The 12,127-nt window shown below is 48.4% G+C and overlaps 1 protein-coding gene across 1 annotated transcript; it reads right to left on the bottom strand.

Annotated features, from left to right (window-relative positions):
- Window positions 1-11,647: 11,647 nt before the first annotated feature.
- Window positions 11,648-11,927, bottom strand: LOC149362869 (uncharacterized). The gene has a single exon (XM_089569835.1). The coding sequence runs from the start codon at window positions 11,888-11,890 to the stop codon at window positions 11,660-11,662; it is 231 nt and encodes a 76-aa protein (XP_089425961.1). The 5' UTR covers window positions 11,891-11,927; the 3' UTR covers window positions 11,648-11,659.
- Window positions 11,928-12,127: the final 200 nt, after the last annotated feature.

Raw genomic sequence — 12,127 nt, 5'->3', positions numbered from 1 at the left:
GTAAAAAGCAACTAGAGAAAGTAAGTGCGTTAATTGTTTGCCAGAAAACAGCCGCTAACAAGGTTAACTAGCAGCCATCGCCGATCGCGCAGGGTTTTTAGTGTCTCAATGTTGCAGCCAAGCTTTCAGGTGATAACCAGTAAAGTAGCGTCCATGCTACGCCCAAATACCGATCCCCAGAAAGCACAACTACCAAGTGAATATGAGCCTGTTGGCCGGAAAACAGCCGCTGCGAGCAGGCGTCGCGTAGCGACTCGTGCCCCCTCGCCGACAGCCGCGCTACTATCGGCGCGCGCTGTCCCTATATGAAACTTTGGCCGGAGTTTCGTGACCAGAAAAAACATTGGACTATGGTATTACAGACTCCCTAAGCTTCTTACTTATGGCTCTTCGCTCTAGATATGCAGTTACTCCACTACTTGGTGACATCATACACAACATAGTAACAGCAACAGCACAAGGACAAAACATTAAACTCTGCTTGATCTAGGTTCTGCTTGGAACAATGAACTAAACAAACTACACTTGATAAAGCCAGTTTTCTGGCAAATGGAAGTCTTGCACACACCAGGAATGTTTCAAAGAAGTGATTTTCTGCTGTCTTTGTATAGGGAACACACACCTCACAAATAATTTCGTATTGACAAAACTAGGCAAACCCCTATGTGAAGTATGTGGCGATGAGCTAACAGTAAACTGTGTTTTATTTTCATGCAGAAAACTCTAAACACTTCGGAAAAAGCATTTCGCACAATGAACACGTGCCATTCCATCGAACTATGCTCTTAGGTGAAAATGGTCTCATTGATTTTTCTTGTATTTTTAGGCTTTTAAAGGAAGTGAATGTTTTAAACAAGATGTAGATTGGAAAAGCAGTGGTCAAATAAATATAGAGACAGGCTTTTCACCTCAAGTTTGGCACATGGTAGCCTCAGTTGCTTCTCATAAAACCCAACACACCATAAAAACACAACAACACAAAGGAAATGATAGTTTGTTATAAATGAATGGCCCTGTGTACACAAGGCACATCTTGTGAATGTTGTAAGCACACAGAACAGATGCTCATAACTCGTAGTGCTGTTTCAGTGGACTATCCACAGGTGCTTTGCATGTGTGAGAACACTGTTCGAGGAAAACCTGCATGCACAGAGCGGATTGCATTTGATCGATACGTAGTGCTGTTGGTTGAGGCTGTACTGTTGAGGTTTTGCCATGCATGTGCAAAGGCATCCTGTACCCGTTTAGTGACCCCCCCTCCCCCTAAACCATATAGTGAAAACTGGTCTCCGGTTATGATTATCAACAATGTCTGTTATACAGTTTTACCATGTCAGTCTGCACATAACATGATGCTGGCAAATCCAGCATTCCAGTGATTGTTGGCCTGCTGTTCTGATTTATAAGAGCATTTTGAAATAAAGGTCTCAATATTTTAGTGATTTTTTGCTTCAACTGTACCAAAACTGCATACAGTTCTGCCACTCCTATGTTCACAAGGATTGACATTCTTTAAACAAAAACAACTGGAGGTTATCCCTGGATTGCCGTAATAGTAGACTGTAGTGGTAGGTCCTCGATGATAGGATCAAGGTTGTTACTAATTTTGGGATGATACGAATTTGTAAAATTCTCTAAGCGGAGTGCACTGTTTGCTATGTGCAGAATTTCTGTTGATGCCAGCATTCCCGCGTCACTACGGGTGATACTGACCCGTAAGCCACAACCACACCCTCGAGTACTAAGCGTCGACCGCACATCGCCAGTCGTGCAATATGCACCCCGAACAGTGAAGGGTGGCTTGCAGCCATGCTTCTGCTTTCAGATTTTCTTCATTTTGGGGTGATACAAATTTCAGATTATACAAATATTTTTTGCGACCCCTTGAGATTCGTATCGTTGAGATTCTATTTTAATAGGACAAGTTTACTGGTGGCCAAACACGAATGGAAGCGCCTTTATATGGCTTTGAAGCTTGGGTTGGGTGATGGGTGTTCTGGATTTGTCACATTAGTCTTCTGGAGAAAGTGTTTTTGAAGGATGGCACAATGTTTGTGTGAGGGGCTTGAAACGAACTGCCACTGGTTCAAGTACATGTAGGAAGGCCACGAGTATGTCAAAGTTGGGAAGAATGATTACTCTATGTCTTATAGCCAAGATTTCAGGCAGCTCACTCTCTTTGAGGGCATAGGAATTTGAAGGGGAGTTGTGGTTCTGAAAGAACTTAGGGGGAGTGTACTGCCTCGGAGATATTCGAGGATATTCATGACCAGCTCGCAGTGGGGGGCAAAATTAGTCGAGATGGTCAGGTCGAAGTCGTACTGGCAGGGTCTTGATGTGGCATGGCAGTGCCATGATACATTGAATGCCGGAAGGTGTGTCTCTTCTTGCACAAGCCGGGTGCCAACTGTTGCACTGACGCTAAACACAGGTTGCAGGCAAGCCAACTATACCCAGCCCTTCCCCGGGTCCAAGCAAGCTAAGGATCAAAAGGTGGCTATGCAGTCGGAGGTATACTTTGTGGCAGCTGGCGTGATCGCCGAAGTGAGGCCGGTGTAATGCTAGTGAAGGTGTGAAAGGTTCCTCTGGCATCTAGTGTTGCGATGCTAATGTGAATTGAAATCATCTTCATCACCGCAAGCTGTACAGACCTAGTCATATCTCATAGCCGGGCTGGCTGGCCTGTAGGAAGCTTGCCTCTGTTGTTTTTGTTGTGCTCATACAATGGCTCATGCCCACACGGGGATCATCCATGCTTGCCTCTGTATGTCTACACACCGCTCCTTTTGAAGCGAAAGGTTCACTACGGGACCTCGGGCTTCAATCACGGACCGTGTAAAGGTGACCTTCAGCTGAGTTAGAGGTCAAACCATGAAAAAGAGAAAAAAATTAAATCAATATTAATGACTGGGACAAACCCGTGGCTGCGCGAACACATCTCCTTTAAAGGCCGCTGAGAGAGACCCCTATAGGCTATTGCCGCAGCCAACACGCCTCGTGTTAAACTGCACCACACTCTCTTGCTGTGGGCGTCGTCTTCATCGACTTCCATTTGCTTCGTCCCGCGGCACTGCCTGCTCACCGTCATCTTCTATGTAGCAAAAATACGTGCTTTCGCTACGTTCTTTGTAGTTTTATCTTCTTTCACGCATGCTTCCATTCAGGTGTCGTCAGTTTTTCTACATGCGATTGTGGTGCAAAAAAAGGGATTTTCACTTTCAAAACCATGGATAAGGGTACCACATGCCGCAAATTCTTTGACGTATGTTACAATGTTGGCCTACAGGCAATACTGGGCCGTCGCCGAAAGTCGGCAGCACCAGGCGCGTGCAGGTTGGTTGAGCGTCGTCTTCTAGGGTGCGGCGCAACCACCAGAGGTAGAAAACCTTGCTTTCAATGTCCAGAGTATGGTCATATTGCATTTAATCTGACAGCGACGTTACGTGGCACCAACGTATCTACTGGTCGTACTGTCTGCCTCTGAATAACATATTTGCTTTGCTAAATTGGAAGTAGCTCCATCCACGGTTTTTGGAGCAGGCATTGCGACTTCATAAAATATTCTTGTTTTCAAAAAAACTCTTAAAACTGAATCAGGTTGGACACTTAACTGTCATCATCACATTTTGATACAAGGCGATAATTTCTGGTGGTCTTTCTTGCTTCCCGTTAAACCTCGTCGACAAGCTGGCATTTATTGTTTCGTAAACTGCGAAATTTAATGAAAGCTAGCGTGAAGGAAACTTTCTTTCAATCTTTGTTGCTTTCACCCCTTCCTTTATCCCTAATTTCACGATGCCTGGTCCAGGCTTACACCCATCTACGAACTGCTGGCGCACTTTTCGTTTCCTAATCATAAATCCGTCGCGTTGGCTCAGTGCCTTTGGCGTGCGGCTGCTGATCCGAAGGTCGCAGAATCTGTTACCAACCGCATTTCAGTGGTGCATAGTGAAAAATCCTAGGCGATCTAAATAAATCCTGGAGTCCTCCCACATTAAACCCTGAAATTTGCATTAGTAATAACTCCTACGCAGACTCTCACTCTCTCTCTGCCTTTGGCCATGCTATGCTGATTCTATCTCGAGCTAGGCTCTCGGGAGTGAAACCAGTGCTTAAAGTGTGGCTGCATCGAAGGGGGGTCTCTGGTGATTTGAGCACAGGTGGAGAGGGAAATAAGGAGCGAGAGAAAGTGGCTGGCAGCCTTTTAAACATAGTTTCATACGAAGAGGAGAAATCATTTTTAAAGTTAACCTCCCCCCCTCCCCCTGCAGCTGTCGACCTGCGTACACGCGTTCCTTTGAGGCTTGCCTGCTGTCGCAGTAATAAGAAAGCGGCCGGGGAATCGAACCGAGATGGTGAACCTCCGCAAGTGCTGTTTATTATTAGCCTTCATTGTGTGTCGGGACGTGTGGAACCCCAAAATATACAATTTCCTTCAATCTGTGAACTCCGCTTCTCAAGGTTTAATGGTGGCCTCTCCATTCGCTGAGAGTGTGCCACAACCTTTGGAACATAATTATGCTTTGTGTGCGTCCATACTTTTTTTTATGTATTTTCATTTACTCTCAGAGATGAAGGATTTCAAGGGGGAGTGAATCAGATTAATAAAAGCCGCGTGACCAGAATTAGTTGCAAGCATATATGTCATGCTGCTCATGACGGTTTCATGCAAGGCGACTGTCGAGATACAAGAAGGCGGCACTTCGCGTTCTTGCATCGCCGCAGCACTTGCCGTACTGCTTTCTTTTGTCGACGGTGCTTCCCGACGTACTTGCGCGAATAATTAATTTCACGAGGCGCAGTTAGCAGAATATTCGAGAGGCATCGCTAGTCTTTCACTTAAACTTATTCGAGCAAATGACTTGCAGCATTGGGGAAACTATACATCAGAGACCTTGGAAAAATGGGGAGGGAAGTGGGTGTAAGGGGGGAGGTCGTGCTGCACCAACATTTCTCTAGATGGGGCAGCGCCACAAACACTTTAACTTTAGGACGTTAATGTACAGTACAGTGGAGCTGATCAGCTAGTTGGCTTCACAGCCAATCGCGTCACAGCCAGTCGAGTCACAGAAGTTGTTAATTGACTGGCCCCTGTTTACTTTATGAGCATGATTAATAGAACTGAAACAGCTGGAGTACGCGCTATTTTTTTTTTATTTGCACATACACATGAAGAGTTGATCACTTCTCATGTGTGCATCTTACAAACTGTCCATCAATATGCATTAACAAATATGCTTTTCAATATTGAAATAAAAAATAAAAAAAAAGCAGAGTAAATGAATTTTAATTTTTTAATAAAACGCAATAAATAACTAAACAAGCTCTGTGTCCTACCCTGCCTCCCCAACACACACACACACTTGAAAAAAAAAATTTGAGTCCCTGTCAGACATCCATTGTAAGAGATAAGGGCATCAGTGACATAAGCGATTTGGATAATGTGGCAAGCTGGCGGAATAGCAGGCCAGGATCATTATTTCACTGGCCTACCTCTCTGCTTTTCTTCTCGTTTAAAGTTTGCTCTCTCACTCTCCCTCACTGTGGTAAAGGTATCATTGCATATTCAGAATTGCAAAGGAATCGGCTTCATGATTGTTTTTATTATACCAATCAGTCCCTTTCCCTATCACCTCGTAACTGCCGGCATTGCCACGCCATGACACCCTGTCGACGCTTGCGCTACGCTTCACGGCAGTGCGATTCAAGATCATTATGTAGTCGTTGCTCGCCTTCTTGTGAAGTTCTTTCCATCTACTGTTTCGGGTGACCGATATATCTGCCACTGTATAGCGATCGGCTGAGTGATGGCGCGTTCACGAGACACGCACCATGAGATGTGACGTCATGAAAGCGCATGGCTTCGGGCGGCGCGAAACCGCTACACGTCCCTCTTAACAGCTAGCGCTGTAAAAAAAAAAGAAAAAAAAAAGAATCGATCGGTACTATTACCACAACTGCCACACAAGACGACGCGGGCAGTGGCAGTGCCGCGGCACGGAGGGCTCGCGCTATTGGGCTGCCGGCCACCAGAATCGTATCATATCGTGTACCACATTTAGGGTGGCGCTACCGTCAAAGTATATTCTGGGGTGCAGCGTCTCGGATAAAACGAACCAACCGTGGCCGCACCACGCGGTTGGAGCGAACGAGGAGGCGGCGTAAACTGTCCCTCGCAGTTGAAAGACGCGCGCTTCCCACCAACGGTGACTGATGAGCGCATCCCAGCTCCCGTGAGCATCCCAGCTCTCTCCCTTCTTCGACTCACCCTCTCATACCTTGCCCGTGGCGTGGTTGATGCGTCCTCCGAGCAGTAGTGAGGCAGTTTACTGCGCCTTTCCTGAAAGCAGACCCGCTAGCGGCGCTGGGGTGCTGTCGCATTAGAAAGGCTGCGGAGCTGCAGTTAAGCTGCTGCTAGGGTGCCTCGATGCGCGCGCGCGCGCGCCCTCTCTAGGGTGGAGCCACCCTTTGGGAGGGCGAGTGCCGCCTCGTCGGCCTTGACAGTCCATCGGCGGCCATTTTCATGCCCTTTCTCGCGGCGGCGCGGCGGCCGTAACACGTGCGTTCGCTTTGTCGCCTTTTCTCTTGGTGCTCACCGGGCGCACATCGAAAAATGCCGGGTTGTTGTGTGCCGCAGTGCACCATCCACCTCCAAGAAGCTTGTTGCTGGGAAATGAGGGGTACAATTTTTGTTACCAGCAGACTATTACAGGATTGTCTCGAGAACCTCTTTTCGGTGGTTCGACTGAGAAAACCTGTGCCCAGTGCGTATGGCATGAAACGCGCTCTGAGGCTTGTGAGCGTGCGCCAGTTTTTATTTACCCCACGGACGACGAGCTACCATCTCGATGTCCGCGAATATCTGGTAGACCTTCTCTCCCAGGCAAAGAAAGAAAGGACAGAAGTGGAAGCTGACGAGATAAATGACTGAGAGATTCTGTTCATTGAAGAACTGTCCACAAGAGAATGCAGCATTCTGCACTACATAGGAGGCTTCATTTTGAAAGGAATCTTGCCGTCTGTCAGCTGCCAGCAATGCAAGGATGCCCTACTGGGATGTGCTAGTGACAACATGCGCTTCTGACTGCTCTGAAGGAATATGTGTCAGAAGGTGACAACCTAATTTATCCCAGTAATGACGTGATGCACATGCTCAAAATCTACGAGGAGCACTTTGTTGGAATAAACTCATGGTGCACAGGCAAATTAGTGACAATGAAGTCACCTCGCCGCTCACTTACAGCATACCGACCGCGCTTGAAGCTCTGCGCAAAGCCATGACGAAGAAATCTGGAAAACGCTGACCGACAGGTAGGCAAGACTGAGACTGCGCATCTTCCTCCGACACCTTCAGAAAGCTCGTCTTAACGGTCACGCAAACAAGACGTTTGCAGGAGTTAATTTAACCTAAGCTGCTATCCACACTGAAGTACACCCATGCTGCTAACATTAGCAGAGTTCCTATTTGTACACCTAATAAGTGTCCTAAATTGCATTGTTTGTTTTGCATTGACTCCAGGTTTTGAAGACCAGGATGATTGTGCAGACATACCTTCAAAGTACCCTGAAATATTTTTTTTTCAGGGCAACTAAACATTTTTCATGGTTATAAACACTATTAATGATTTTTTGGTTTCAACTAACCTCTGATCGCGGCAACAGATTGTTACTTTGTCTTTAAAACACTGTCTTCAGTGTGCGTTGAATTATACTAATGCAGTCGACTCTCATGACACCAAAATTTTGATTCCACAAATTTCGAGTATAAACGAATGTATTTTCACTGTGACTAATAACTTTCCTCATCGTTTGACCAATATACAGTGGTCCCGCCAAGTTCGAATGGCCGACTACACGCGTATAAAAATACCTGGAGATATTTGGGGTTTTCAGTGCACAATGCATGCATGCGCGGCCCAGGTACTGCGATATTTCAGAAGTACTTGTATTTAAGCGTGTTGGTTCATAACTTTTCAGGAGGACACAGGGGCGCAATAAAAGACACGGACATAGAAGTAGACAGGGACGAGCGCTTCGTCCCTGTCTACTTCTATGTCCGTGTCTTTTATTGCGCCCCTGTGTCCTCCTGAAAACTGCGATATTTGGTTCGTGTACGTGTGGCGAATGCGCTGGCCTTTATTTCTTAGGAAAAGATACGTAAAGCACATTAATCTTTTTTCTTCTACAAAAAATCGTCATTCTAGTACTGAGGTTGATTAATGTGAATAAGGCAATTGGAGCGTTCCTAATTAGTTACACAATTGAATGCAATCTACCTGCTTATGATATTGCTGTTATTGTTAATTTATTTTAATCCTGCAGTTAGGTTTCTAGTGCGCTCTATGAACTCTTTCCTATCTAGCACCCGAGTCGTGGTGTGCGAGGAGAAACGACCGTCCAAATCTTAAAATATTTGGACAGTTGTCCCCTACAAGCCTATCCTGTTGACACTTCATTAGGAAAGGCGTGAAACGCAGTTGTGTTTTCTTATGGTCGCGAAGACAAGCGCGCTTTTGCGGCGGCCAGTGCACAAAGCCTGTTGGCGCACGCCCCGCGCCTTTGAAGTGGGCATGGCAATGGCGGCCGCCGTAGCAGACGACGCAGTTGTCTTCACCCTCAGGGGAGCGCGCGCGCATCGAGGCACCCTAGCTGCTGCCGCGTGCAGGCATGCGGACACTGTACATTCTGCGCGCACATGCAGTGCGTTTGCTTCCTCGCTGCATCCTTACAACTTGGTCATGAATTGGAGACGAGAAGGAAGACTTACCACCAGTTACCGTCAGCGCTTCAGTCACGGATAGTAATATCGCGTGCGTAAAGCAGCTCGTCAACGGTTAATCCGATTAAGCCGCACCCGGTTAATCCCCTTTCATCAGCCACATCCTGCGATGTTAGGGTAGAAGGTTCAAAGGGATTAATCAGGGCGTAATCTGAATCGGTCAACGCCGGAGGACCTCCTTTTAAGGGCATTTGCCGTTTCGTTCCTAAGTTGTATCCCACACTCGCATACCTTAGAACACGAAATACAAAAGGCCTTTGCGTTATTGTATATATGTGCACCGCTAGCACCACAACGTTCTCAGAGGCCCGGGGTCGGTCAGGACGATCGCTTGTGGTACGTACTAGTTATCCTCAGTTGGGGCACCTAGCTGGTCACTGCGTGCAGTGTGCGTCGGAGTAAAATTACGAGGCAGAGGACGATTCTGACAATACGGCCGGGTGCCGAGAACTTAATGTGCGTCCTCCTCGCGCACACGATAAGGCCACTCATACACATTCTCCTCCCCCGGGTTCAAATTTGCAAAGCTTCTAGAACGCCTTTAGGACACACCTGAGAGGAGCCATTTTTTTTCCCGGTTGTTCCTGCTTTTTGAAGCGAAAAGCTTCACTATAGTCAACTCCGGGTCTGGCGTGCCCAGTGCTAAATTTTAGCCACAGCTGCACATGCGCGAGTTCGCCGCGTGACGTCACTGGTGAGGCGCCGGTCAACGTTCGCCGTCGTTCGCGCGCTCTGCGCGTGTTTCGCGCGCTCGGCTTCCTCGTATGACGCTACTTGCAGCCGCGTGTTTATCACAGTTACTACGCATGCGGAAGGAGTGCACGCTTGCCTACACCGTTATCGTAGTGCTCCCAGTGCATTGTGCGCGAACTGCGACAGCCTCGACGTCAAACCAAGCATAACTGCAGCTTTTCGCTAGTATATCCAGGCTTAGCCAGAGCTAAGCCACTGCCATTTTTTTTGTGCATCTTTAAGCAGGCTGCAAGGTAAAGTTCCGTGGCTCCCGTCGCAGTCCTCACACTCTAAACACGATCTGGTTTATTGAGGTTTAACGTCCCAAAGCGACTCAGGCTATGAGGGACGCCGCAGTGAAAGGCTCCGGAAATTTCGACCACCTGGGGTTCTTTAACGTGCACTGACATCGCACAGCACACGGGCCTCTAGAATTTGGCCTACATCGAAATTCGACCGCCGCGGCCGGGGTCGAACCCGCGTCTTTCGGGACAGCAGCCGAGCGCCATAACCATGCGTATACGCCTATACGAGAGTAAAAAAGTACTAAGCTGTCCTCTGGCGCATTTTTCTTAAAACCTCCATCCTATATAAGCATGGATTCCTTGGCTGAGTCATGTCCCTCTGTATCCACGCCAGTTTCAGACGCTGTCGATGAGGGAGGCGGACACGCGATGTCTTGTTCAAGCCTTCTGTATCAGCAAACTCATTTACACTCTCCCCCTATCTGTATCTCACACGGACAGAGGAGGAGCAGATAGATAGAATGATCAAAGGTATATATAAGGCTGCCCTTAAGGGCAGCCTTATATATACCCCTGATCGGGAATTCGGGGATCGGGAATTCGGGAGTTCCCGAATTCAACCCCCACCAGAAAATTTCTCCAACTAGGCGTGCATAACACCCTGGCAGAACTAATTGAAGCCCACCTCACGGGGCAATACTATCGCCTATCTCGAACACCTACCGGACAGAATCTTCTGAAAAGACTCAAAATCACCCTCGACGACCAAATTTCGGATCAGCATAACATTTCTCTAAACCTTGCAAAAAAATCTTTATATTCCACCTCTGCCCAGAAACACCCATCCTGAGCATGAAAAAGATAGTCGCACAGCTCGGGCAACAGCCCTACATAAGCAATACGCTAGTGATCCAACAGTCACATACGTAGATGCTGCAGAATATTCTACCACCTCAGCCTATGCCATCACGGTACTTAACCGCGATCATAACCCTTGCTCAGCTCCAACTCTCAATCGCGTTCAACATCCCGTCGAGGCTAAAGAAGCAGCTATAGCCCTGGCCATTACTCAAACAGATGCAAAATACACATTCTCGGATTCTAAATCAGCCATACGAAATTTCGCCTAACAACGGGTTCACACGCCAGCACATCGTGTTCTGAACAGTGCTGTACCACCGAGTCGGCTCATCCCACTCATCTGGGTTCCTGCGCATTGCGGACACCCGGAGAATACGGCTGCACACAATCACGCCCGAGGACTCGTCGACCGGGCGGTGGACGGCCTCCCCTCGTTCCGCAGGGCTAAGGAACGCGTGACGACGTACCATGAAGTCACGCTTCACTACCGGGGTTCCCGACTAGTTTACTCCCCTCCCCATAAATCGCTAAACAAGGCCGAACAAGTCGTTTGGCGACGGATTCAGACAGACACTTTTCCGAACCCTTATCTGATTTCCTCATGAACCCAGGGGACTATCATCCGTCCTGCAAATTATGCCAACACCCTAAGGCGGATGTTTATCACATACTTAGGGCTTGCCTTAACACTCCAACTCCCCCGTTTCTGAGACTCGACGACCAGGAGAGATGGGAGGCCGTGCTGCACAGCTCACAGCCGGAGGCTCAGCTCCGTATGGTGACCTGGGCCACAGAGATCGCTAGGGCCCATGGGCTCCTACCTAGCGCGACCGCGAGGGCCCACCTGATCCTGCAACCCCCTTATCCCTATCCCCACCCTCACTGGCTTCCTTTTAAGCGTTGCTTAGTAAAAGTTTTTTCCTCCTCCTCAGACGCTGTCGAAATTGCGCCGGGCCTGTCGGGCGGATTGGCGTACGTGGATTGGCGACTCGTGCTTTAATTCTTGTTCCTGTACAACCAGGGAGTTTCGATCAGCGGCTCATCATCCCTCGTAGGCGTACACCGTGGCGCCGATGTCGGTGCTCTCTTCGTCGCACTTTGCATTTGCACAGTCGTAGACGTAGTCGTAGCGTCCGCGGCCCCGCCTGGTGCCGGCGCCTCCTTCGACGCCCTCCGCAGACAGGGTTCGCCTGGCGGGCGCCCCCGCTGACGGCGACGCCAACTGGAGCACGAGCAGCGTCAGGAGCAGGGCCGCGCAGAGCGGGGTCTTCATGGGTACTGGGGTACGTGTGCGCGTCGCCGCTGGGATGCGCTACCTGCAGGTGAACAGCAACAGCGTCGGTTAACGAAGGGTTATATCAGCGCAAGAGATGACAGAGCGAGTTGGATTTATCGCTTAGCTTTTACAAAGAAAGCGGCGAAGAACGATACCAGGCACAGCGTTGGCGTTTTTCGCTGCAGTTGTCGGCATATTGTTCTTCGTGTTTTCTGTTTGTATTCTCCAGTCATG

Source organism: Amblyomma mixtum, chromosome 2 (assembly GCF_055824585.1).
Source record: "Amblyomma mixtum isolate Tamu chromosome 2, ASM5582458v1, whole genome shotgun sequence".
Classification (NCBI taxonomy): domain Eukaryota; kingdom Metazoa; phylum Arthropoda; class Arachnida; order Ixodida; family Ixodidae; genus Amblyomma; species Amblyomma mixtum.
Note: the sequence above shows the minus strand (reverse complement) of the source record. Positions and strands in the feature narration are given on the sequence as shown.

Excerpts from the sequence above, each read along its gene's own strand:
- LOC149362869 (XM_089569835.1), bottom strand. The coding sequence starts at position 11,890 with ATGAAGACCCCGCTCTGCGCGGCCCTGCTCCTGACGCTGCTCGTGCTC.